Genomic DNA, 25,000 nt, shown 5'->3' on the forward strand with positions numbered 1-25,000 from the left:
CAGTAATTGCACTGTATTTCCTAAAATTTTACTGTATCACTATCGAAACAAGATAATCGTTAAGTTTAATCTGCAAAGAAATAATGACATGCAGTAGTTATCCTATGGGAATTAAAGGTTTTTTTTAAATTGCTTATGATTCTAAATGGTTTGTGCATAAAGGGTGGTTGTGTTGTGTACATTTGCTGGTACATACAACTGTTGGTTTAGGATTACTGAAGCTCTGATAAAGGCAAACGACTACCTGTTCGTGCCCGGAAAGGATGGGTGAGTACAGTTGATCATATTTGCCTCACATTGCTGTTATTGTGACAGACTACTGAGAATCAATGCTATCTCTTTTCTTAATTAACAGATGCAATGCTGTTGTTATTACTTTTTTGTAAATTTATCTTGCAGTCAAAAGGTGAAGATGTCCGACGCAATAGAAGACATGGAAGCATACACAAAACTTACTGACTACGTATTTCATCAGATACTTTTATCTGATAATGAAAATCTTCAAGAAGTAAAGCCATATTTCTTATTTTGTATTGCACTGTGTTAGCAAATGTTTCTGTATCAGGCAAAGGAAATTCTGCAAAAAATCGAGAGAAGAGAACTATACAGATGTGTGGCAGAGTGTCAAGTTTATGATAGGACATTTTCCGAAGTATGTGTGATGCACATGTGATGTGGCATATGTGTGGTTGAATGTGAATAATAGAAAGACCGAGTAAGGGTTGCTGAACAGATAGTAAATACTGCTGTGCCAGTGGATGATGACAATCAGGAGGTTGAGCTTGTTCCTGATGACGTTGTTGTTGATGTGAGTACAAACTTTGTTTTTATTTAACTATTAGGTAATTACTTAAAAGTCGGCAATTTTTCTAATTTGTAAAACAATTACAACACACACACACACACACACACACACACACACACACACACACACACACACACACACACACACACACACACACACACACACACGGGACAGCATGACACAGCATGTGAGATTTAATTGCTGTGGTTCAAAATCATAATATCACATATAACTTACGTCAAATTTGTTCAAATTTGCTTGGTGGTGTTTATAAATTGATAATCTGCCATTTGGATGCCATGTAAGTCTGTTTTATGAAAGTGGTCAGAATGAGATGATTACTCATAAGTTAGGTTGTGATATGTAAAAGCATTACATGTTTACAGTAGAACTAGAAATTACTGATTTTGTGCCAGATTTACTTCGCCAATTTGTTAACGTGGGCGTTTGTAGGGTTTTTGTAGGGTTTTTATTTTTACATTCTGTTGGCTGAGGTCACTGCAGGCACCTCTGACTAACTGACTGGTGGTTTGGCTGTCATGGTGCATGGTGGGCAAGTGATGTGATTACCTGGCTCTAACTCTAGTGACAATGAGATACATTCTGTTTGTCAGCTTCCTAGTTGGGTTTACGCAAAACATGTTTTGATGACCCCAAGTATAAACGTTATTGGGGGAGTTACATAAGAAGTTCACAGCTGGTATGGGACGTTCTCATTTTTACAGGCAAGAAATCAATGGGCTATTGTTGGATTGAAACTTGACCCTAACAGGGGCAATGTTTTGTAAATACTATTCAATACTATTAAATTGCAGGTGTTAGATAAAGTTGTGACTTTAGTCTCTCTATTCTACATTTGCAGTTTGTCAAATTTGATTACGGGATGGGCAAGAAAGACCCAATCGAAAGTGTGAGGTTTTACATGAAAAATCATCCTGATAGAGCAGTCAACGTCAGGAAGGAGCAGGTATGTAGACCTGCTAGAGAGCTTGTCTTCCTCTTGACTCATCCCAAGTGTTCCAAAGGTCAGTCAAATGCTACCAAGGGAATTTGCCGAACTTCACATTCGGGTCTACTCCCGCAAGCGTGATAAAAGCAGCTGTGACGCTGTCTTTAGGTAGAGCAGTGATCAGCTGTTGATTAATTCGTTGTTTGTTCTTCATGTTGCAATTGCCTGTTGATCAGTCGCTTTGAGAAGTGGTGTAAGGATAGAGGATGCAGTGTGCCAAAGGTGAACCATTATCAATGGTAAAAATGCAGTTTATTGGTGGCGTCATTGCATGGTTGCTTGATACTCAGGGCGGAGATATTGATCCAGAACTGACTCCCTACAAAACTCCCGTGAAGTTAAGAAGTGAAAGTCACTCATCATTGTTATCTGCAGCAACAGCAGGAACATCAATACAACACGCTAAGAAGTCTTTGTTCAGTAGTACGGAAAATAGGGGAAAGTAGTGACAGACTTGTTGTTATAAAGTATTTGATAATACCAAATTAATTAGTCTTGTGGTTGTCATTGGCTCTCTCCTACGGTTTCAAATTGCCCACTATAGAAGGTTATTGACAGGACAAATAGTGTATGCCAGCATGGTGTCTAAGTCACAGTATTGCGCTAGTTTAGCTAATCTTTGCGCCTGTTTCTTTATTGGCAATAGTATTCATGACTTCTATTCGAAATCTGTGGTGTGTACATCAGAGAATGCTGTGAACATTGAAACCCGACCGCCCTGCTCATGTTTTTACGACCGGATGTGGTTCAGAGTGTTGGGCACTTGCTGTTTCGACACCTGGTTCTTTACATTTGCTCGTGTGGGTGTGACCATGCGATTGCATTAGAGCGTTGGCCTCCGGGTACTGAGACATACCGGATAGAGCTTTTCGGTGTCAACGTACGCGGCGATGGTACCTTCACTGTGTGCTTTTGCGGGGTTGATTCTCTGCTCTTGTTCATTGTACGCACGCGCATCGGTTTTGACACCGAAACGGTACACACTGAGGTACGGCAGGGAGTACAGCTCGACTTGTTTCGAGCACTTCAAGGGTCTGTTCCATTCTGATGCTCATTTTGTTGTGAACGTCATTGCATGCGAATGCGCATCCAGCTACGAGAACTCTAGTTTGAAGGCTGAATTGAACTTCAAAATTGCTAAAAAGGTCGACGTAGACCGCAACGACTCTACCAGCAAGGGGCACAGTACCGATGGTCTCACTCAGAGCACAGACGTCAATGCAGAAGGTGGCGTCGTCGGACAACAGCCCAAACAGCAGGGTCTTGCTGCAGTTGGAAAGAAGGCTGCTCGAGCAGAGAACAGAGCAGGCAAACAGGTCAAGCGAACAGGTGCCAATACAAAGTCTAAAAATGCAGTGAAAAAGGCGTCCAGCATTGTCAAGAATTCGAAAGGACAGACTGATGATCTCGAGACTCAGACGGGCACTAACCGCACTGTCGAGAGTCCGACGTCTAGGATATTTGATCAGCTGGGGAGGGAAACCCGCGAGGGTCACGGTCGTAGATGCAAACCACTGCCTAAGAACGAGACCGTTGGCATTCGAAATTGTAGGAAACTACTGATTGGCGAGCAGTGCAGCGCGGCAAAGGCAGGAATCTACTCTGTGATTCTCAAAGGTTATGGAAACTTCAAAGTTCTTGTAACCAGGCATGTGGCAGGACTGAACTAAAAAAGTCTACTGCATTATGATGGGTTTCTTTAATAACTAGTAGATTTCGTGACTAGAGGTAGTAACTAGATACAGCATTAGAGATGGGCACCTGTTGAGAATGTAAGGAGCACGTGGACATTGTTTCTCGTACATACACATATGCTATGACATGACTATCGGTAATACGATCTAGAATATACTGTCAACATATTAATGCTTTGCCTAATGGGACTTTCCCTTGGAAGATTGTCACGTGTGTTGCTGCGCATGCTCAAAAATAATTGGACGGACAGCATGACGGAATGCTGCCGGGTAGGAGACCGTCTTCCAGTCGCAATGCGAGGTATTGGGGAGGCGATGACTCTTGACAAAGCGAGTAGAAAAACCGTTAGTGCCAAAGCCGCCGTATAATTGAATCCAGGCCCCACCATGAAAATGTTGAATGACATTCCTGTTGTTTCTGTTTGTTTGTAGGATGCGTACGTAAAATATTTGTCATGTGTCTTTTACACTGTACAGGCTCTTTTGGATGATGCTGCCGGAAGAGGTGAGTCACATCCTGGTAGAGTACATGCTGTCTTGAATAGTCTGTGTAAAAGAATGATGTCAAACAACAATTGAAGTCAACAAAAAATTTTTATTTCGTAATAATTGAAACTGTGAATTAAACTAAGAGATTTAGTTACTGGAAATTTTGCACCATCATCATCATCATCAACATTCAATGTCACACTAGAAGAATGTAATAGAGTGGTATGCAAGCAATGTCTAGTCATGAAGCATAATTTACGTTTGGCTTGTCAATGGCCAATCGAAAACTGTTGTTTAATTCTAGCCTAAAGAGTTTTAGTGCCTTATGGCCATTGAATTACTTTACAAGTGAGGTGTCATCATTATGTTGTTTCTGTTGAAAGGCTTATATATTGTAACAATGACACGACATAAGCTGCTAATGGATTTGGAAACTGGAACATATCTTATGATAAAATAGCAGCTTTTAGTGACTTTTGTGTGCAATGTCTAGCTACACAAGTGTTGCTAGAAATTTGTAGACTTTGAAAGTTAAATACACTAATTGAGGTTTACGATTACTACTACTACAGTAAAGTATTACTATCAAATCTAAATTTTTGTTTATTTTTAGACATCTGTGAACTGTCTCGCGAGATGTGTACCAAGTTCTTTAAATTATCCCAACAATGTCTAGAGCGTGCTAGTGACTTGATGCGGGAGCTTGCTGGAACAGGCACAAAACCCACTGTTCATCAGTCTTCTCAGCATAGATTGTCACATGATAAGACGAACATGCAGCCAGACTCTCAGCCTGTACATGAAAGATCGCAATCAAGATCACCTCTACCTTCTCGCCGCACTGCTCATGGTGATCATTTGCTTTTGGGACCACCTGCTGGTAATGAAAGTGAGAATAATTATGGATGTAGCAAACATTTTAGTCTTATCCACACTAGACCAGAAATGGATCGCGATCCGATTGGGATATCGAGTGTCCACACTGCATTTTAAAAAGATACCTCCGCCTCTTGGTATCACATGACTGATCGATGTGAACACATGGGTTCTTTGTGGAAAGCGTTGATACAACGACGTAAGGCAATTTAAGTTGAGTGAGAACAAAGAAGAGTGAGGAGGGCTAGATGTTCTGACTACACTTGTAGCATACGTGTAGGTAATGCCCACTATTTTCTACTTGGATTTAACTGATTGCAATCTGATGTCGATCAAATCCACCTCTCGGTGTGGACTGGATTTATCTCAATCAGATCGCAATCCAGTTGCCAGTGTGGACAGCGGTGCGATTGATCTTGATCGGATTGTGATCCGGTTGCCATGTGGACAGGCCTTACACAATAGTTATATAGAAATAGGGACATTGCTAGACGTTATCGTTGTGTTTTAAATTAGTCAGCACGTTTACGGACAAAATGTAACAAGAGAAATGTTATTTGCGATTATGCTTTTTAATCTGTAAGTTTAAATAAGTAGTTTTAGGTCCAAATTAATTAACCCATGAATGTGCACACTTTGCTTGTAAGGTGGCTGTGTGTGTGTGTGTGTGTGTGTGTGTGTGTGTGTGTGTGTGTGTGTGTGTGCGTGCGTGTGTGCATGCGTGCGTGCGCACAGTACAATCACTCGTGTTCATTCATCAATTGCAGGCGAACAAAAACAGCGATCTCTAAGTCAATCTCAAATCAGCAATGACGGAAACCACTCACCAAATTTTAATGCAACTCGCTCTTTGCCAGTTCCCAGGTCTAATGAGCTCTCATACATTACATTAGCAGTACTCGTTTGCTAAAAGTAGTGCTGTGTTTTCCAGTGCGATGCACACAATCGATCCAATGGAGTTTGCTTATCGCCAAAACCAACACCTTATCTCAGCTTACCGTGCAAGGATGGCAAAGCTACACAGTGAAGGCGCCCGTGCTAGACTAGTAAGTACTATGTTGTGAGTGTAAACGTTTACAGTTCAATTGCACACACACACACACACACACACACACACACACACACACACACACACACACACACACACACACACACAGCAACAGGCACAACAGTAAACTGAAGAGGCCAAACAAACAGAATTACAGTTGACAACTGACATGTTGGTTGGATGTCTAATCTCATATAACAAATCTGTCCACAAGCTGCTCCTGTTAATAATTGTCATATTTCCCGTTTCCTGGCAACTGGTTGCTAGAAGAGTGTGACTTCTCTGTAATTGGTTCACACCAGGATGACGCCTACCAGCAGCTAAGTTAATTAATTGAAGGCTTGAATTGATGTGGCAAACCACAGGAAGCAACAAGTCCTGCAAGGGTACTAGGAAATCAAGGTGAAGTGCACATTGATGGACTTTACTGTGCTTTCTCAGTCAATAGTTATCTTCAGCTTACTAAGTCACTGGATGCTGTAAACCTTTGTATGAAGTTCAGCTGCAAGTGGACGTTGTGTAGCTCATTGGAATCCTAGACAGTGCCTGCCTCTACAAGCTTTGAGGGCTACAAAGCAATGAGATAGAAACATTAGATAGTCTGGGAAGGATATAGTTGTGTGTGTGTGTGTGTGTGTGTGTGTGTGTGTGTGTGTGTGTGTGTGTGTGTGTGTGTGTGTGTGTGTGTGTGTGTGTGTGTGTGTGTGTGTGTGTGTGTGTGTGTGTGTGGTGCAATAGCTCAGTTGGTTAGAGAGTCATCTTATGGAGTGTTTATATCCGGGACCTTGAAGGGTCGCAAGTTCAAGTCACAGTGATGGCGAGCTATGGCATAATTTCCTTAAGCAAGAAACTAACACACATTTGCTTCTCTCGACTCAGGAGTATAAAATGAGTACCTGGTCATTGACTGGGGTCCTAAGCGTCCATCGACTGTGACGTGACATCAGCCACTGGGGTCCTGGTGAGACTTCGGGTGCTCACACCACAGTTGACTTCACAAGTCGGTACTCCTGCGAGTGCCTGGCCCGGCTCCAGGAGTTTGCTAGCGCAGGCCCAGAGTTCCCTGAGTAGCGCACAGGGCCCAGCTAAACAGCTGGGGCGTGACCTCTGAGAGGCAGCTCCTGACATTTAGGATTTTTTAGGATTTTAGGTGTGTGTGCACGCGTGCATGTGTGTGTGTGTGTGTTTATTTGGTTTGCTTTGTTGTTAATCATCAGTGTTTGGGTATGCCTTAATGGCTCAATATCAAGCCTACCAATCTAGAATCTTGTCCCACTAATTGACATTCAGGATTAGCTGCCTATTAGATATTCTATTTTATTTACAGAACCTGACAATGCTCAGAAGATTGGACGAAAATATGGCGATTGCAAAACGAAGACAAGACACAGTATACGATGTCCATTGCTGCATACACTGAATTCTGCATAACTATTTCTCTGTAGCTTCTTGCAAAAATACAGGAGAGAGAGAAACGGCAGAAGGAGGCCGAAAAGTTTGTCTAACACGTAGCTCGCACGGCCTGTTGTGATTGGCTTATCTTTTGTGTGTGTGTGTGTGTGTGTGTGTGTGTGTGTGTGTGTGTGTGTGTGTGTGTGTGTGTGTGTGTGTACAATTGTAGAAGCAGAAATTCTGCCACACTGGGTTCTGTTACATCCGACCGACTAGTCCAGATGGCTGACGAGTTTGCATCGAAAAACGTTAGTTGAAATGTGTGGTCAACGTTTGCCCGGAATTGCAACATTCTAGATGTACATATAGAGTTGGGTGGCAGCATTGCTAGCAAAAATTTCAGGAAACTGCGATGACGTCTATCTTGTTAATGATTTTATTATGAAAGTCTTAAGGTACCGTGTGGATCGGCTCATCGATTTTCATTCAATGATGTTGTTTGCTTGGTAGCTCTACTGATCATCCACTAGCACGTCAACTCGGTACCTTCCAGTATAGTGTTTACCAGAAACTCCTCCCATTGTATCGTCGTATCCAAAAAGACTTTATTCTTGTCACACCACCTGTCGATAGACAAGATCCAGATCTATCGTCATCGGCTCGAGAGCCTTCTTCGAGACTTGACAGCAAAACAAGAGGAAGTGATGCTAATGCCACTTCAGGAAGTACATTGCAAAAACTACGAGCAGCTCTGATGGCGGGCGGAGAGCAAGATTTGTGTGATAAGTCGGATGCAGAGCACTCGGACAACATGAACAGACTCGAGCTCAACATAAGTGTAGATGATAAAGACTCGGAACAGAAGAATGGCGTGTTTAGTTGTGGAGATTTGTCTAGCAACGCTTCCTTGACTGACATACAGCAAAGTGATAGCAATTCTACAATCACATCGACATTGCCCACAGACTCCTTGACCGGTTCTGGTCTCACGGTGGCTGTACGGAAGGCGGCAGATAGAGCAGACGAATTTGCTTGTGAAGAACAGTTGAGACATATTATCAGGGATATACATAACCATTTAGGTGACTGCACGATATCAACCCATTTCATATGTCTCTGATTACTATGTGATTTTAGATGAGTTACAGCAAGGGTTTGTGACGTGCTACAAGGAGCTGGACAGTCCTGAGGGCAGAGACGAATGTTGTTCTTCTATAGAGCAGCGCTTCTTCCCTCCCATTTGGCTACCACTTCTGGCACTAATAAGGTAAACTCAAACAGATCGTGTTGTTCATGTCGAGACACAAAAAAGACACGTATATGTACAGACAAAGCAAAGCGAGTACTGAACACAGTTTGGCAGCCGTCATGTCATCTATGTATCATGCCAGTCCGAGGGATTTCAGTGTGAGAGAGCAACTTTGCCTTGTGGTTCGAATAGCCTGTACATGTTAACGAGGCTGTTGTAGCACTTGTGTCTATAGGATGATTTGAACACTGAAGCTGCTGGCGATCCGGTACCGATACCGTATGAGAAGGCAATTGATCAACTCAAAACTGTTGTTGCAAAGAAGTGTCCGTTAGACAAGCTAGATTGTATTGGTAAGGTAACTTGTCTTAATACCTAGAGCAGTCTTCCCTGCTAATACCGAATATATTCTGGCACCCGGTAGTTTCAACGTCTCGGTGTATTATGGAGTGTGCAGACGAATATTGGGAAGGAAAAGGAAAAGGACGACAAAGCAAAGAAGCGACAATGTGAGTTCATGTACCTCAATTTCTGAACCCACTGACTACTGTTTCCACAGTTCCTTTAGAGAGATTTATCAGGCATCCGTGTGTCTCGGATATTCAATAATATCAGTAATCTTTCTGTATTTAGGGGTACCGATGACCTGCTTCCTGTTCTCACTTATGTTGTTGTGAAAACTCGCTTGCCTCAGTTGGTGTCCGAGTGTGTGGCTATGGAAGAGTTCATTCATGAAGGGTTACCTGCTGTACTTTGTTAATTGTGATGAAATTGTCTTATGGTCTATGTTGTGGTAGATACCTTATGGGAGAAGAAGGCTACTGTCTGACAAGTTTGCAAACCGCTGTTTTATACAGCACATCTCTAGCATCGAAATCAAACGTCTAATTTACTGCATTAGATGCAGAGAGTTTGCGTGCTCTCAGACTTTAGTGCAAATTGTGTATTGTTGCTAAAACTGTTAATTACATAATCAGCTTGGCTGTGTGGTCGGGCAGGAAGAAGGCTGCCAAGACATAATTGTAGTAGTAGTATTGTTGCGTTTATTCTGATCTGTTCAGGCTGGTGTTTATATAAACTTGGATATTACCAGGATCAGCTGGTACACTCGCACTTGTTTCTATGTTTGCAAGGACTATTTCTCAAGCATAATTTACATCGCCATAAAAATTAATACTTTGACACTAATTACATAATTAATTTTGTCATTTTCTGTGCCTTATCTGCCCTCTACTCAAGTGTTTCCTTTGTGCCCCTTTCTAATTTTCTTGCTTAAAGTTGTCATGCTCACTGCTAATTCTCCACTTGTTACTGCACGAAGGGAATGACCAGCTACAGCCTGACTTGATTTCCCACCTGCATCTTTCTGTCCGTCTGCTTCTTGGTAGTTGTGTGATATTCTTCGTCTGTCTATGATTTTCTTCTGTCCGTGTTGCTTGTTCTTTCCTTGATCGTCTGACAAATCACTCTGTGAACTGAATCGAGACATTCTCAAGGACTTTGGATCAAACTGTATGAAAAACGACCCAAGCGAACCATCGAAACGGTTTTTGATCACCTACACATAAACAATTGTCTACTTGAAGACGTTTATGACATGCGAGGTAGTTGTGTGTGGTTCGAAACAGCCCTTACACTAAAGATGTAATGTAAGCAATCCTGTGAGCTATATATATGCACGTTAACCTATTCACTACACTAGTACACATAGACCATGTAACCAAAGACTAATTATGGCAAATTTGATTTGTTCACATGTGCATATACTTACTATCGACTAGTAAATGAAGCTGTGTTCTAGTCGCTTCAAAGCTACGAACATATTTGCATGTAGTTGTGTCTGTGTGTGTGTGTGTCTGTGTGTGTGTGTGTGTGTGTGTGTGTGTGTGTGTGTGTGTGTGTGTGTGTGTGTGTGTGTGTGTGTGTGTGTGTGTGTGTGTGTGTGTGTGTGTGTGTGTGTGTGTGTGTGTGTTACATACTACTGACCTGAATTCGCTTTGAGCTCCCTCTTCCTTTCATTACATGTAATATCAACACATTATCTGCCTCTTGACTTGCTTTGGCTGAGCCAAAAATGGAAGACATACTCAACTCCCTGTCATCTTCTTCCTGCAATACACGGAAGGAACATTAGGTATCAAAAATTAATATCAGTTGCATTTACAATACCTTCCTTGGATGTATTACTAACGTTACATGAACGTTATGTGACGTGGCAAATGTGCGAAATGCTGAAATAACCATGTCCTGATACAGGAAGCGATCATGTCTGAAACATATTTACGATATACAATATAAGAACATACACGTACACTTGACATCTTTCTGACTAATGAAGATCTGACGAGTTCACTGTATTTACGACGTCTCACCTTATTAACTCTGGACTGATCATGAACTGTAGATTGTCAATGACGACATGTCTTATGTCATACGCATGAACAGCATGAGTCATTGCCTAAATGTAAGGCAAGTGCTTGGACAACAATCACAGCTTAAGCCTTAGTTTACCGGTATACAGTAGGTATAAGGATACTATTCATTATGCATCATACCTCTATAACAGATTTGAGACTCTGTGAGCCATGGAAATTCATGAAATACAATGGAAGTAACTCCAGCCGTTTAGCCCATCGACTGTATTCATTCATCTGATCCTCAACACTGAAACTGATGGAAGACGGTGGCAATATATTACGTGCAACCAAACTGTATACATACATACACAGTCTATTATATTATTATATTCTGACCCTGCAAGTTGATTAATCATGGTTCTTGCCAAGCGCACATTACGAATCTCAAAACTGCCCCACAGTGTCGGAACCTAATCAATCGAACATATGCAACAACAGTACACAAGACTTTTTCTGTTAGTCTAACCCCTTGTATGCAGAGATCAAGTGACAACTCACTCATAAACGTTGTCTTTCCGGATCCTGTAGGGCCTGTAAATACAGTCAGCTCTCCACGACGATGCCCCTTTAATATTTCAGTCAATGAAGGAAATCGTTTCCACGATGTACCAACCATGTGATCTTTGTTTAAGAGCTCATACTGTAAATGCTCACGTAACTAGTTGCACATCAATTAATTACACAATATGATAGAATCCTCTCAGTGAATGAATCGGTAAAAGCGCATCTAACCTGATGAAACGACACGATTTTGTCATAGAGAAGGGGTTGGGTTTGCTGAACAAGTTGCCTCATATCCATCTCCTGGTGCATACAAATTAATTAAGTTTACTACCCAACTATACATGCATTTATGATTATTGTATCACATGAAAACTTACTTTGTTCATTGCTTCAAGAGGACCAACCTTTGTCAAATCCTGCAGTGGTCTACATCAACACAATTCAAGTTTGAGTGCATATCTCCTGCTTCTTTGATTCTAATCTCTTACTCTTATCATACCTTTTAACATAAATTCCACCAATCACTGCATTGAATTAGGAATTACTTGTTTGCTGGCAACAAATTTAAATTATCTTAATTTGAAGGTCTTGCATCTTACAGGAAATGATTACTATCAATAATCAAATTCTTTTAATAAATTAATCTTAATAACTTTAGAAAAGTACAAATGACAGCAGTATGCTTAAAAGAATTGACTTTCTCAGACATCAGAATCTTATGTTTCATACAGAAGTTATAGATACAATTAATGAAACGTGTGGTGTACCTATAGAGAAACCAATATGTGGCAGGCTGTAGTGCCTTGGCACCGATGGACTACACTCATCAACACAATCAAGTAGCCTCCATTATCCACTGGGACATTTGTTGTCACTTTTGGATTTCAGTGGAGAGCAGATGGTATCGGCATCATCCTGATAGGCTTGTGGAGACGGACGACATCACTATGGTGTGGGATACAACCATCCTGACTGCTAGGAAGATCGGTGCCAATCGTCCTGACATCTGTTTGAGAAATAAGAAGACAAACACTTGTCTTCTATTTCCTATTCTATTTCCTATTCTATTTCCTGGCAACATCGCCAGGAAACAGGCTGAGAAGACAACGAAGTACAGTGACTTGCGGGTGGAGGTAAGCCGCATGTGGCAGTGTCGGCCACTGGTTGTTCCAGTGGTGTTGGGAGCATTGGGTACAGTGCACGTAGGTATTGCATGCATGGTGGCTGGACATTATTCCAGGTCATCACAACCTGCGGCACTTATAAAACAGTGCTTCTTGGATCTAGTCGGATCCTACGTAAAGTCATGTCTTCTGTCTAGACAGCCATGATGGTCTAAGCACCTCTGAGGCAGGGTTTACCTCCGGTGCTTACAAGAGACGTTACGAACCAGACTGATCTGGTTGAGCATGAACAAAATTGGTAAACCAAACAATGAAAAGGAAGGAACGGGCCTGGCCAACACTGAATTTAGTGCATACCTGACAAAGTGGCACTTTTCTGCTGAGAGGCGAGTTGCCAATTGATGCGAAATGCTACCAGCAAAACCACTCTTCCCACTCCATAGCACAACACTGTCGAACCGATCGAGATACTCAAAGACACGATCAGACAGATGAAATGACGATGATGGTAGACTGACAACAGGTAAGGAAGTCGTCTGATACACAGCTAGAGCATCAAACTCACTGTCTGTAACCACCAACTAAATAAAATAACAAAAGCAGCCATCAAAGATGTACACAAAGCATGTAGGTCTGTCTACCTTTGTCCGTTCCAAGTTTCTATTTGGCAAAAGTCAAAAAATTAAAACGCTTTCACTGCTTTTGCACTTTTCGATTTTTTCAAAAATAACAAAATTGAAAAGTACATGTTCCCATTTGCACTTACAAACTTTATGAAAATGAAAAGTGCAAAAGTGTGTCATGCGCTTTTTAATTCTGTTGTAAGAGAAGCGGTGTTGTAATGATAACACGTCCATCGGAACTATTTAGCAACTATAACGTGTAAACCATGCCAAGAACAAAATGCAATTGGCACCTAACAACACCAAAGGTTCGTAACTGGTAATAATTACTAAAGAGCAGATATATAAAACAGCACTCAAGTTGACTACACAGTATTCTGCTTCCATCGATATCTCATCATGTATGTATTTCGTTGCAGAAAAAAGTGGCTTGTCTACCTGCACTATGACCATGTTACAAAGACTATTCAAGGTATTACTAATTCACTGCTAATTGACATTTGAATACTTCTTATTTTTGTTAGTGCAACCAAATTTTTAGATTAGATAAAACAAATCTTCAGTGATTATCTCCAGTTAAGAACAACCAAATTAGAAAGTGCATGACACACTTTTGCACTTTCAATTTTTCAAAAAGTGCATAAGTGCAAATGGAAGCATGTACTTTTCAATTTAATTTTTTTGAAAAAATTAAAAAGTGCAAAAGCAGTGAAAGTGTTTTAATTTTTGACTTTTGCCAAATAGAAAATTGGAATGGGCAAAAGGTGCACAGACCCATGTAGACCAGAACGGATAACTTCTACACTACATGTATACCTTGCTGGTGGTTGCTGATGCCACTGTATGCCAACCAAACAGAGAAACAGCAAGTGCATCAGAGCTTACACACATTCATGCAATCAAACGACATCAAATAGACTCTAAAATGTACTACCTGTTTCCAAAGGAACCGTACAGCTTTCGTACATCAATTGTGCCAAATGATATATCAAGTAGAGTTTTCTTGTTGAAGTCGTATAGTGGAAAAGCAACACAATCTTGAACTCCAGATCCTCTGCCCACAACCAGCTAAACAAAACACAATAGACGTCATTAAACACACCCATGCACACGCACACACACACACACACACACAAACACACACACACACACACACACACACACACACACACACACACACACACACACACACACACACACAAATGGCAAATGGATAAGAAGCTGCCATTAAACGGTAATGCCCCCAGCCAGATGGCTGGGTTCGTATGCACTAAACAGGAGCTATGAGCCGTGCTAAGCAATCTCCTACAGCTTGAACAGGTGCTTGCAGGAGCACCAACTGCGACGCCAACTGTGGTGTGAGCACCCGAAGTCCCACCCAAACCCCAGTGGCCGATGAACTTTGTCGCAGTCAGAGGCCTTTGCCACCCCAGCCAAAGACCAGGTACTCATTTATACTCCTGAGTCGAGAGAGGCCATTGTGTGTAAGTTTCTTGCCCAAGGAAATTATGCCATAGCTCGCCACCACTGTGACCTGAACCTGCAACCCTGCTAGGTCCCGGATGTAATCACTCCATAAGATGACTCTCTAACCAACTGAGCACAATTGCACCACATACACTAAGGTGGAGGTGGAGTACACACACACACACACACACACACACACACACACACACACACACACACACACACACACACACACACACACACACACACACACACACACACACACACAGACACACAGACACACAGACACACAGACACACACACACAGACACACACACACACACACACACACACACACAGACACACAGACACACACACACACACACACACACACACAGACACACAGACACACAGACACACACACACACACACACACACACACACACACACACACACACACACACACACACACACACACACACACACAACTCTAAAGCAAGTAGAACACAGCTTTATTTACTAGATAATTAATTAAATAATTAATCAATAAAAATTGTTTCACGAAACTAGTCTACTGTACCTGAGTATATCGAACATCAAATTTGTCCAAAATTTCGTTCGACAGCTTCTGTACATTTCCATTAGAAAAACCGTTGCACTTCTAAAAAATCTCTTGCACCTTAATATTAAACGCTGTCCGTATGGTCTGCAAAAGCTGCGAGTCGCACTGAGACAGTGGCACACACTGAGACCACACCCGCTCAATTAATCCGTTTATGCCATGAAATCTTCGCCCACAGGCAAACAGTTGACTAATTTACACAAAACAACGTACAGTTGTACACAGAACATTGAAATAACAGTAACCACATGCAACAACAGAAGAATTAAAATTAGGATTCGCTTAAAATTTAACTTAGTGTCTAATTCCTTCTCGTTTCGCGCTTGGACGATTGTATTCGCAACACGACTTGTGCAGGTACCTTGAGCGTTCAGCAAATAGCAATAGTCTCTGCAACAACATGACGGTGGCGACGTCCTGCCAGATGTAGATAGCTCGAGTTCCCAGACAACGTGCCGCGGCTTATCACGTGTAGCTACGCGTATATACGTGTAGAGTCATCAATCTAAAAAAAATCAATATCGCACGTTCTCTGAAATCGGACACTGACTTCCAGACAAATAACAAACGAGAATTTCTTTCATCTAAAGGCATGAATGTAGAGAATAGTTACACAGAAACAAGACGCTTGACGTCTCGCTGTTCACGTCGATTTCCGCTGCTGTTCTCCTCTAGCGGACACATGCATCCCTCTATATCGGACAGCGGTCGGTTTTTGCTTTTGACTGCGCTACAGCTTACTGTCTTCACCTTTAAATAACAGGTACATTCTCTTCTACGCGCAGTAATAACAACAGATTGGCAGCTTCTCACGTTCTCTCTTAATTAAGAGGTTGCAGAAGAGGGGCGCGTCGTTTTCTACCTCCGATATCGAACACCTGTTGTGCTCGTTTCGTGCGGCAAGATAATGCGATGGAATAGGTCAACGTTGACGACAGACGTCTCGAAACTGCTCGCCGAGTATGAATAGCCTTTCATTTGTCTCCCCCAGACATGTACTGTGCAATATTTTTACGTCTATTAGTCTCCTAGACAAACTTCCATTTTCTATGATTGTTCAACAGAAGTCATGCGCATTAATTCAAAAAATTTTGTGTTTGATTAGTAGCTATTTTGGCAATTCTGAGACGGTTTCTTACGCCCACTTTTTCAACCGAGGCAAATTGCCGCATGCCTAGATAATTACGCCACTGTTTGCAGTTGCCCTTTTTGTTACCATGGCGCTACCACAACATTCTAATACGCGCCCGCCCAGATCTCAAGAATAGAAGCTTTTGTTCTAAAGACGTGGAAATTGTACCCATGCAAAGCCAAACTTGACTTCAAGATTACAATACTAATGTCACTGCATGCATGGGTTGCGTAAGTAATACTTCGTCTATAATTTGTTTTACGGACAAAATATTTAGATGATCCATTTGTTGTGATGTTGACACGTTAGATCGTACTAGTCTGTGAGCCAGGTCTCAGAAAGTGAAGTTGCGTTGTACCCATTCTAGGACACAAGTTTCTCTATACGGAACGTTAGATGGTTCCAAATGCAACTATATTTCACTTGTCCCCCACTTCGAAAGTGGTTCGATCGCTCGCAATTGCATATTTTATTACTAACAGCGCCGACACTCTGGAACCCAAGGCCATACGCTTTGTTTTTAATTTAGTAGAACTTCATCGACTGAATACGCAATATCTAACAATTACGACGTACTACGATAACAAACGCAAGAACTTTTTAATTGCAAACGCAAAGTCGATCTTAACGCGCTAGAAACGACATTGCTGTACTTTGCTGGAAAGGGGTTCTTGTCTAGCAATCGCCGAAGGAGAAATATTTCGTTGCTGAGAGACAGTCAAAGAGTATGGAAACTCTTATTTTTGCTATTTTAATTTAGTGAAAGCAGATAATCTCGTCTTTACTGCAGCTTTATCTAGCGTAGAGCTCTCTAGAACTAGAGGCCTGTAATAAAGCAGATAGCTACTTCTTTGACTTGTTTAATTAATTATTCAATTAATTAAATAAAAATCTGCAGTGCTATAGCTAGATGAGTAGCATTAATAATATTTACATCTTTGCTGCAGTAAATTAACTACCGAAATGTTGCAACTGACTTTGAGTCCTGGCTGTAAACTCTAGATGCAAAAAGAATATAATTAAGTTGAGATATAGAAATAGCTTATTTAGAGATTCACATGTCGGTCGGTATGCTGTCGGTATCTGTATCATATGCACAGTCATCGTCATCGTCTGCCATCTCAGAAATGGCAAATCTGGTCGCTGTCAATATACGTAATTGATCACTGTTGTCGCAGTTTCGCATCTGGTTCAGCAGCTCTGCTTCAAAAATATTACGCCTTGCGGGTCCAAGTCCGGTCTCTAAGCCCAGCCCCAGACCAACTAGCAGTGATAGACCAACTAGCAGTGATAGAAAGACAAGAAGAGAGTCAGTCCCTCTAGAGACTGCAGCAACGAGAGCAAACGCGTCACAGAAAAACGAACTAACGAGTCAACTAATACGCAACTCATTGCGCCATTTAGGCAATATTTCGTCAAACAAAAGACCTGCTACTACTTCAAGCATGCAAGACAATCTAAAAAGGCCATCACTCAAGATGAACAAAGTCAGCTATCGAGCACAAACAGAAGAGAAGATAGATTCTATTGTAGATAATGAAAACAGTGCAGTTCCTGCTCAACGTGAACCAGACTCTGTAGATTCGAGTCCTGTGTGGCTGAAATTAAGTGTCAGTGATGTTCTATTTGCTGTATTATTCTGTATTGTAATGGTTTCCGTATTTGCTTTGTTGCAGTGGGATTATTTGTAATCACGCGTGTTGAACTTTATTTTTATTAGTTCTATTACTTGTGGCGCTTTCTTGAAGACATTCTAGTAAGCGTACTGTATAATAATAATAAGTAATAAATTTAATACAAATGTTCCTATACATATGTATGAACCATTGCTTATAAGGTGGAGGGATGTGTATTTAGACACTGTTGCTAGTGGTCAGGGTGTAATCAGGACACACACACACACACACACACACACACACACACACACACACACACACACACACACACACACATACACAAGGAGCCAACCCAATTGAGAGGTTAGCCATGCAACCTACTGTCGTTCTCTTCTATAAAGGGTCTAGAATCTTTTTTACGTTTGAACAAATCATGCTCTCTGCTTGGAATATCTGCATTAGGAATCTCTGGACGGGTAGCCATACTCCACTACTAAGAATTGTCAGCTGTGGTGTTGTGGTCATCGGCTCTGTTTACTATTTATTAAATATAAACAGTTTAGCGACCTCACGTGGTAGGTAATAAAAATACTCTCTCACAAGGTGACAAACTATCAAAGTACACCGTAGATGATATTGGATCTCAATTATTCTTCTAATTCAACCAACTATTTATCTTACCATGAATGCAAGTAAAAGTGATTAGATGCACAAGTGACCTACCATCTGTCATTAATTAACCTGCATAGAGATAAGACTCCCACTTAACTCCCTGACGAGTTGACGTAGTTTGAGTACAAACTATAACTCTGATCATTTAGCTAGCTCGGTGGGTGTCAAATTCAGTTGATCTAACTTAATTAACGGCAATAGGCATGTGACAACTGACAGCAAAACATTCCCCGGGATACAGTTTAGAACAACACCCGACTCTAGAGTTGTTCAGAAATGGAGAAGCCTGGGGAACAACTGGATAAGTGAAACATGTGAACATAGAGGAAGGTTAGAATTTACGTAGGCGCGAATTGGGATTGCTAACCACTAGAGAAAGAAGCAATAGTATGTTTGGCATGCTATTACTTACTACATGCTCGTTAGTTGTGCACACAATCAATTAATTAGATTTAGAAAGTCAAATCTAGTAGAAAGTCAAACCTTACGGAGAACACACGAGTCCGTTCCAGAATTAGAGGCAGTTGAGGTTTTCCTAGGACAGAAGATGTTTCGGAGGCACGTACGCTCATGAAACTGACACCATTGAAAAGCCGGTTCCACTTATGGTTTGCAGAGCTATTCTGCCCGCTAGGAGTTAGCCTACTGGCCGGGTTGCTGTTATGGTCGGTTCTAGGCTGACACCACTGGAGTGCGTTCGATTGGGCTCGTCCAGAAGAGGCTCCGTGTGCACGCCCCTCTTCCAACTTCTACAGTTCTGCCGCTATAGTCGAAAAAGCCACTCTGCTGCTCGTTGGAAGAGCACGCCCCTCAACCAGGAAGTTAATGAATGTGGGAAACTATGCACGCGAGCAAGCAAACACAGCTCTGCATACTTGTTAGCCCTGTCACTGCGTCTAGGAGTGATTTCGATATACACACTGACAGAATGTATAGGATACAGTCTAGAACACTGGAGATACTTGTAGTCGATACGTTAGGCAGCCGCAGCCGCAGCCGCAGCCGCAGCAGTTTTCGGTAGAATCAGCAGATGCAACGACGCTCCGGCCGAGACGGCGCGACTGCAATTGCACGGCCACTGCCACCAAACGAAGCCGTTGCAAGAAAGCGCAAGAGTAACGTGCTAGCTTGTAACCATACCTAAACGCGTAGGAAGACGAGTCTCTCTCTGTGTGATTGTATATCAGTGGATGTTCGCTGCAGTGTGTCAATGAGAAAAGGTTAGATAACGGGCCACGCCCTCTAAGTTCAAACTGCCGCACGCGCGACCGTAGAAGAGTCGCCGGTTGGCGCGTCGTCCGTCCAGTTCATTCGTGTCGTAGAGAGCCACACACGTCACCCGGGCGACGAGTGGCAATGGAGAAGAGGTCGAGTAAGCGGATAGGCGGGGCCGGTTGCCGCCCAGTCACGCTTTCCGAGAGTGACCGGTTTGTTCACGCTGCTCGGTCCAGAGCATCGAGTCCGGATATCAAGCTGTCACTGGAAGACGAGCGGCTGTACGAGCAAGGCAGCAATGACATTTATGTAATGGTAGAACTAGAGCGGAGAGTAGAACTAATAGATTCTCTTACAACTTTATGTGTTTACCTGATGAAGTAGTAGGTCTCTCTGTAGTGCCAGTGTAGTAGTCACTCGCAATAAAGATTGTGATTACCACAATTTCTTGCAAACGATGAATATTACATATTACTAATCGAGTTTGACAGTAAAGCCATCACCACGTCAACATCATAAACAGTATGATTCTATAAGTACAAATGCTCAATTGATGAGTAAAACAGAATCTAACAATAGACGACCATTTTCATTTTTATTGCCAACTCCGTGACGTCCAATGATCGCAGGCCAAGACCTATAGTCACGACCAACTCTTGCACTAAAGTCACCCGTAACAATGAGTTTGTCATCTGCTGGAATTTTCACAAGCAGATCATGAAGCTGGTTGTAAAACAAATTATTTGCTGCATCATCAGAATTAAGTGTTGGGGAGCATACACACTTACAAATGGTACAGATCTGTCTTTGGTCAAAGGTAACCTCAAAGACATTAGTCGAGCACTATAAGCGATGCAAAAATGACTAAGTCTACTCACAATGTTTCTTCTTATGGCAACACCAACACTTGATTCCTGATGATTTACCTGACCAGAAAAATCTGTACCCATCACCCCAATAATTTCATCAAAACTTCCAGTATCAGCTATAACACAAAGAGCAGGATACGAGATGTTTGCCTGAGATAGGACCTAGGATCTGTTGCAGAACTCATGATCTCATCCACAGATAATATGCCCTGACATCCAATCGTTTCACAACCTGCAGGCAAGCTAGGGCCTCGACTATAAGTTAATTAAAATTAAAACATCCTGTGTATATGTATGTATGTATAATCGTGTGAATGTGCTCTATGAGGAATCGAGACAGAGACATCTTGCAATCCAAACATACAATTTCTTTCTCGATGTGATTCGATCACTCGGAATAAAAACAATTTCCCAACTTGTAAATTGCCATGCACTCACTAGAAGAACAGCAGTTGCAATGGAGATAAATAAGGATGTGATAACCAGAAACCTGCTACAGCTACACCCGAATTATCAACATCCTCTACAGTCTCGCACGTATGGGCCGGTATGAGCATACCCTCAAAACATATGACCACCACCACCACTACTACCACAACACAACAACAACAACAACAACCAGGAGCCGCAGCAGTTTTTGGTAGAATCACCAGACGGAACGACGCTCGGACCAAGATCGCGTGACTACAGCAATTGCACGGCCACTCCCACCGAACGAAGCCGAGAAATTGCATGAAAGCGCAGAAGTAACGCGCTAGCTTGGAACCATACCTAAACGCGTCGATGGAAGACGAGTACTAGTCTCTGTGTCTGTGATTGTATCAGTGGATGTTCGCTCCACTGGGTAAATCGGTCCAGAGCAATGGTTATACGGGCCACGCCCTCCAAGCTCAAAACTGCCGCACGCGCGACCGTAGAAGAGTCGCCGGTTGTCGCGTCGTTCGTCCTGTTCATTCGTGTCGCAGAGAGCCAAACAGAGAGCCAAACACGTTACCCGGGCGACGAGTGGCAATGGAGAAGAGGTCGAGTAAGCGGATAGGCGGGGCCGGTTGCCGCCCCCTCACGCTTTCCGAGAGTGACCGGTTTGAAGCGCTGTGAAGATCGTCCCGCTCGGAGAGACTGCCGCTTCGGTTCGAAACGGGAAGCGCAACGTGTGTGACGGGCCGGGCAGAGATCAAACGGCCGCCTTGGAGCCGTGTGGCGACGGTCCCGTGCCAGCGTCCGCGGCTTCTAAACACTTCCGGAGCTCGTTAACTCTGTAATAGCATATCGCATTTCTCCTATTTTAAGGGACCTAGGGATAAGGGAGGACGGTTCGACGACGTCGCTAAATGTGTGAACGTCGAGCGTGGGAAAGCGTTTTCCGCCTTTTGTCGATAAACGTGAGAAATCGTTTCGATAAACGTGGGAAACTTTCCACCATCGGGCCTCGATCCTCCGGAAGCGTTTATTGTGGGATGGACGAGCGAGAATCGGCACCCGTCGACACACTAGCATTCGCCGGGCGGTTGCGGTAGAAAGCTGCCTCTTGCCCCGCGAGTGAAAGCGTGGCCGGCACGGTCCGAGACCACAGCCAACTAGGCAAACGGGCGAGCACGATTCGGCTGCACGAAATGCGTCATGCGAACGACGAGCGCGTGGACGCCGCGATCCGGTGCGCACCCGCACCGACGCGGCGACCGCACGGAAGGCAAACACCGCGCTGCTGCGAGGTCCTCTCGAGCAAGCAGACGGTGCGTTGCACTCGGTAGGCGTCTCGTAGAACGGGTCGGGCGAGAACACGAATCGGATGGCGATCGCACTCGGGACGACGTCGATGCGCAGCGCTTCGACGTTCGTGCCGCGAGGGCCGTTACCTGGTTGATCCTGCCAGTAGTCATATGCTTGTCTCAAAGACTAAGCCATGCATGTCTAAGTATAAGCGATCTTATACGGTGAAACTGCGAATGGCTCATTAAATCAGTTATAGTTTATTTGATGGTCTCTCACCACATGGATAACCGTGGTAATTCTAGAGCTAATACATGCGTCGAGTCCCGACTCTTGCGGAAGGGATGTATTTATTAGATTCAAAACCAATGCGGGGCGTCAGTCCCGGTCTTTGGTGATTCATAGTAACTGTTCGGAGCGCAGGGCCTCGCGCCGGCGCCGGATCATTCAAGTTTCTGCCCTATCAACTGTCGATGGTACGGTATCGGCTTACCATGGTTGCAACGGGTGACGGAGAATTAGGGTTCGATTCCGGAGAGGGAGCCTGAGAAACGGCTACCACATCCAAGGAAGGCAGCAGGCGCGCAAATTACCCAATCCCGACACGGGGAGGTAGTGACAATAAATAACAATACAGGGCCTTCGTAGGTCTTGTAATTGGAATGAGAACAATCTAAATCCCTTAACGAGGAACGATTGGAGGGCAAGTCTGGTGCCAGCAGCCGCGGTAATTCCAGCTCCAATAGCGTATATTAAAGTTGTTGCAGTTAAAAAGCTCGTAGTTGGATTTCGGCGGCGCGCGTCCGGTCCGCCTAACGGCGCGTCACTGGTCGCGCGCGGCTTTCTCTCGAGGGCCGCGCGTGCTCTTGATTGAGCGTGCGCGGGACTCGGGACGTTTACTTTGAAAAAATTAGAGTGTTCAAAGCAGGCGCGTCGGCTTGTATACATTAGCATGGAATAATGGAATAGGACGTCGGTTCTATTTTGTTGGTTTCTGGGACCGAGGTAATGATTAATAGGGACGGTTGGGGGCATTCGTATTCAATTGTCAGAGGTGAAATTCTTGGATTTATGGAAGACGAACGCATGCGAAAGCATTTGCCAAGGATGTTTTCGTTAATCAAGAACGAAAGTTGGAGGTTCGAAGACGATTAGATACCGTCGTAGTTCCAACCATAAACTATGCCGACTAGGGATCGGAGGACGTTATGATACGACTCCTTCGGCACCTTTCGAGAAATCAAAGTTTTTGGGTTCCGGGGGGAGTATGGTCGCAAGACTGAAACTTAAAGGAATTGACGGAAGGGCACCACCAGGAGTGGAGCCTGCGGCTTAATTTGACTCAACACGGGAAAACTCACCAGGTCCGGACACAGTGAGGATTGACAGATCGAGAGCTCTTTCTTGATTCTGTGGGTGGTGGTGCATGGCCGTTCTTAGTTGGTGGAGTGATTTGTCTGCCTAATCGCGATAACGAACGAGACCTTAACCTGCTAACTAGTCACGCCGTCTCTCCGGGGACGACGGTCGACTTCTTAGAGGGACTATCGGTGTCTAACCGGTGGAAGTCTGAGGCAATAACAGGTCTGTGATGCCCTTAGATGTCCTGGGCTGCACGCGCGCTACACTGACGAAGTCAGCGAGTGTCGACCTGCTCCGAGAGGCGTGGGTAATCTTGTGAAACTTCGTCGTGCTGGGGATAGACCCTTGTAATTATTGGTCTTGAACGAGGAATTCCTAGTAAGCGCGAGTCATCAGCTCGCGTTGATTACGTCCCTGCCCTTTGTACACACCGCCCGTCGCTACTACCGACTGGATGGCCTCGTGAAAACTTCGGATCGGCTCCAGTCGTGCGGTTCGCCGCGCGTTGGACGCCGAGAAGCGGTTTTAGCGATGTTTTCTGGAGGAAGTAAAAGTCGTAACAAGGTTTCCGTAGGTGAACCTGCGGAAGGATCATTAACGATCTCGATCGCGTGGAGCGTACAGGGACTCGTTCCCTTGTGGACGGTATGTGCTTTCGGGGTCGTCTCCGGCATCGCTCGGCGGTCGGGGAGGCGTCGAACGGGCGATCCGGTCTCGCTTCGACGGGACGTCTCGTCCGGCCCCGAAGGCGGCGGCGCCGACCGCGTCAGGTCGGGCCTTTTCTTCTCATCTCATCGTCACGCCGGTGAACGGGCCGCAAGCTTGCAGGCTTGATTCGTGGCACGGCGAATCGTCGTGTCGCACGATCGTGGTCAAACGACAACTTTCAACGGTGGATCTCTTGGCTCGTGCATCGATGAAGAACGCAGCGAACTGCGATACGTAGTGTGAATTGCAGAACTCGGCGAATCATCGAATCTTTGAACGCAAATGGCGCCGTCGGGTTCTCCTCGGCGGCATGTCTGTCTGAGTGTCGTCCCGTTACGTCGGCGACGACAGCGCGTCCCCCGACCCGGGCGGATGCGGTCGCCTTGAGGCGTCTAGGTGCTTGCGATTCGTCGTCGTC

The 25,000-nt window shown here is 43.8% G+C and overlaps 5 protein-coding genes and 2 non-coding genes across 10 annotated transcripts in view; 5 read left to right on the forward strand and 2 right to left on the reverse strand.

Moving 5' to 3' along the window:
* Nucleotides 1-2,475, forward strand: part of LOC134177989 (deoxynucleoside triphosphate triphosphohydrolase SAMHD1-like) — an 8,807-nt gene extending 6,332 nt beyond the window's left edge. The window contains exons 11-18 of the mRNA XM_062644770.1: nucleotides 163-267; nucleotides 400-508; nucleotides 566-652; nucleotides 707-808; nucleotides 1,668-1,772; nucleotides 1,831-1,922; nucleotides 1,991-2,036; nucleotides 2,105-2,475. Of these exons, the coding sequence (XP_062500754.1) occupies nucleotides 163-267; nucleotides 400-508; nucleotides 566-652; nucleotides 707-808; nucleotides 1,668-1,772; nucleotides 1,831-1,922; nucleotides 1,991-2,036; nucleotides 2,105-2,260 (802 nt within the window). The 3' untranslated portion in view covers nucleotides 2,261-2,475. The remainder of the gene's footprint in view (nucleotides 1-162; nucleotides 268-399; nucleotides 509-565; nucleotides 653-706; nucleotides 809-1,667; nucleotides 1,773-1,830; nucleotides 1,923-1,990; nucleotides 2,037-2,104) is intronic.
* A 210-nt stretch (nucleotides 2,476-2,685) lies between these two features.
* LOC134178905 (uncharacterized) lies at nucleotides 2,686-3,682 on the forward strand. The gene has a single exon (XM_062645820.1). The coding sequence runs from the start codon at nucleotides 2,705-2,707 to the stop codon at nucleotides 3,482-3,484; it is 780 nt and encodes a 259-aa protein (XP_062501804.1). The 5' UTR covers nucleotides 2,686-2,704; the 3' UTR covers nucleotides 3,485-3,682.
* A 69-nt stretch (nucleotides 3,683-3,751) lies between these two features.
* LOC134178604 (VPS9 domain-containing protein 1-like) lies at nucleotides 3,752-9,571 on the forward strand. 3 transcript variants are annotated; one of them, XM_062645479.1, is made up of 16 exons: nucleotides 3,752-3,853; nucleotides 3,941-4,013; nucleotides 4,611-4,886; nucleotides 5,641-5,737; nucleotides 5,805-5,919; nucleotides 7,249-7,311; nucleotides 7,367-7,416; nucleotides 7,543-7,621; nucleotides 7,683-7,768; nucleotides 7,824-8,395; nucleotides 8,451-8,580; nucleotides 8,642-8,744; nucleotides 8,798-8,915; nucleotides 8,987-9,071; nucleotides 9,196-9,300; nucleotides 9,360-9,571. In XM_062645479.1, the coding sequence occupies exons 1-16, from the start codon at nucleotides 3,761-3,763 to the stop codon at nucleotides 9,448-9,450; spliced, it is 2,136 nt and encodes a 711-aa protein (XP_062501463.1). In that variant the 5' UTR covers nucleotides 3,752-3,760; the 3' UTR covers nucleotides 9,451-9,571. The 3 variants fall into 3 exon arrangements, with proteins under 3 accessions (XP_062501463.1, XP_062501464.1, XP_062501465.1); XM_062645480.1 differs by having other exon boundaries at nucleotides 4,611-4,877; XM_062645481.1 differs by having other exon boundaries at nucleotides 3,771-3,871.
* A 225-nt stretch (nucleotides 9,572-9,796) lies between these two features.
* LOC134178606 (twinkle mtDNA helicase-like) lies at nucleotides 9,797-15,741 on the reverse strand. Of its 2 annotated transcripts, none has more exons than XM_062645483.1 (15): nucleotides 15,660-15,741; nucleotides 15,356-15,488; nucleotides 15,257-15,301; nucleotides 14,165-14,298; nucleotides 14,047-14,110; nucleotides 12,965-13,188; nucleotides 11,861-11,909; nucleotides 11,712-11,783; nucleotides 11,446-11,637; nucleotides 11,316-11,389; nucleotides 11,118-11,232; nucleotides 10,935-11,020; nucleotides 10,732-10,831; nucleotides 10,549-10,671; nucleotides 9,797-10,120 (listed from the first exon to the last, which is right to left on the reverse strand). In XM_062645483.1, exons 1-15 carry the CDS (start codon nucleotides 15,698-15,700, stop codon nucleotides 9,797-9,799), a joined length of 1,776 nt encoding a protein of 591 aa, XP_062501467.1. In that variant the 5' UTR covers nucleotides 15,701-15,741. The 2 variants fall into 2 exon arrangements, with proteins under 2 accessions (XP_062501467.1, XP_062501466.1); XM_062645482.1 differs by having other exon boundaries at nucleotides 15,257-15,304.
* A 4,355-nt stretch (nucleotides 15,742-20,096) lies between these two features.
* LOC134179004 (uncharacterized) overlaps nucleotides 20,097-25,000 on the reverse strand; it is a 9,520-nt gene continuing 4,616 nt past the window's right edge. Inside the window, exons 2-3 of the mRNA XM_062645915.1 lie at nucleotides 20,722-20,918; nucleotides 20,097-20,656 (exon numbers count right to left, since the gene is read on the reverse strand). Coding sequence (XP_062501899.1) covers nucleotides 20,480-20,656; nucleotides 20,722-20,918 — 374 coding nt within the window. The 3' untranslated portion in view covers nucleotides 20,097-20,479. The remainder of the gene's footprint in view (nucleotides 20,657-20,721; nucleotides 20,919-25,000) is intronic.
* LOC134179224 (small subunit ribosomal RNA) lies at nucleotides 22,656-24,471 on the forward strand. Its single transcript, XR_009969833.1, has one exon. It is a non-coding gene; the product is annotated as a small subunit ribosomal RNA (ribosomal RNA).
* LOC134179225 (5.8S ribosomal RNA) lies at nucleotides 24,756-24,910 on the forward strand. The gene has a single exon (XR_009969834.1). It is a non-coding gene; the product is annotated as a 5.8S ribosomal RNA (ribosomal RNA).

This window comes from Corticium candelabrum, chromosome 4 (genome assembly GCF_963422355.1).
Source record: "Corticium candelabrum chromosome 4, ooCorCand1.1, whole genome shotgun sequence".
NCBI classification, from domain to species: domain Eukaryota; kingdom Metazoa; phylum Porifera; class Homoscleromorpha; order Homosclerophorida; family Plakinidae; genus Corticium; species Corticium candelabrum.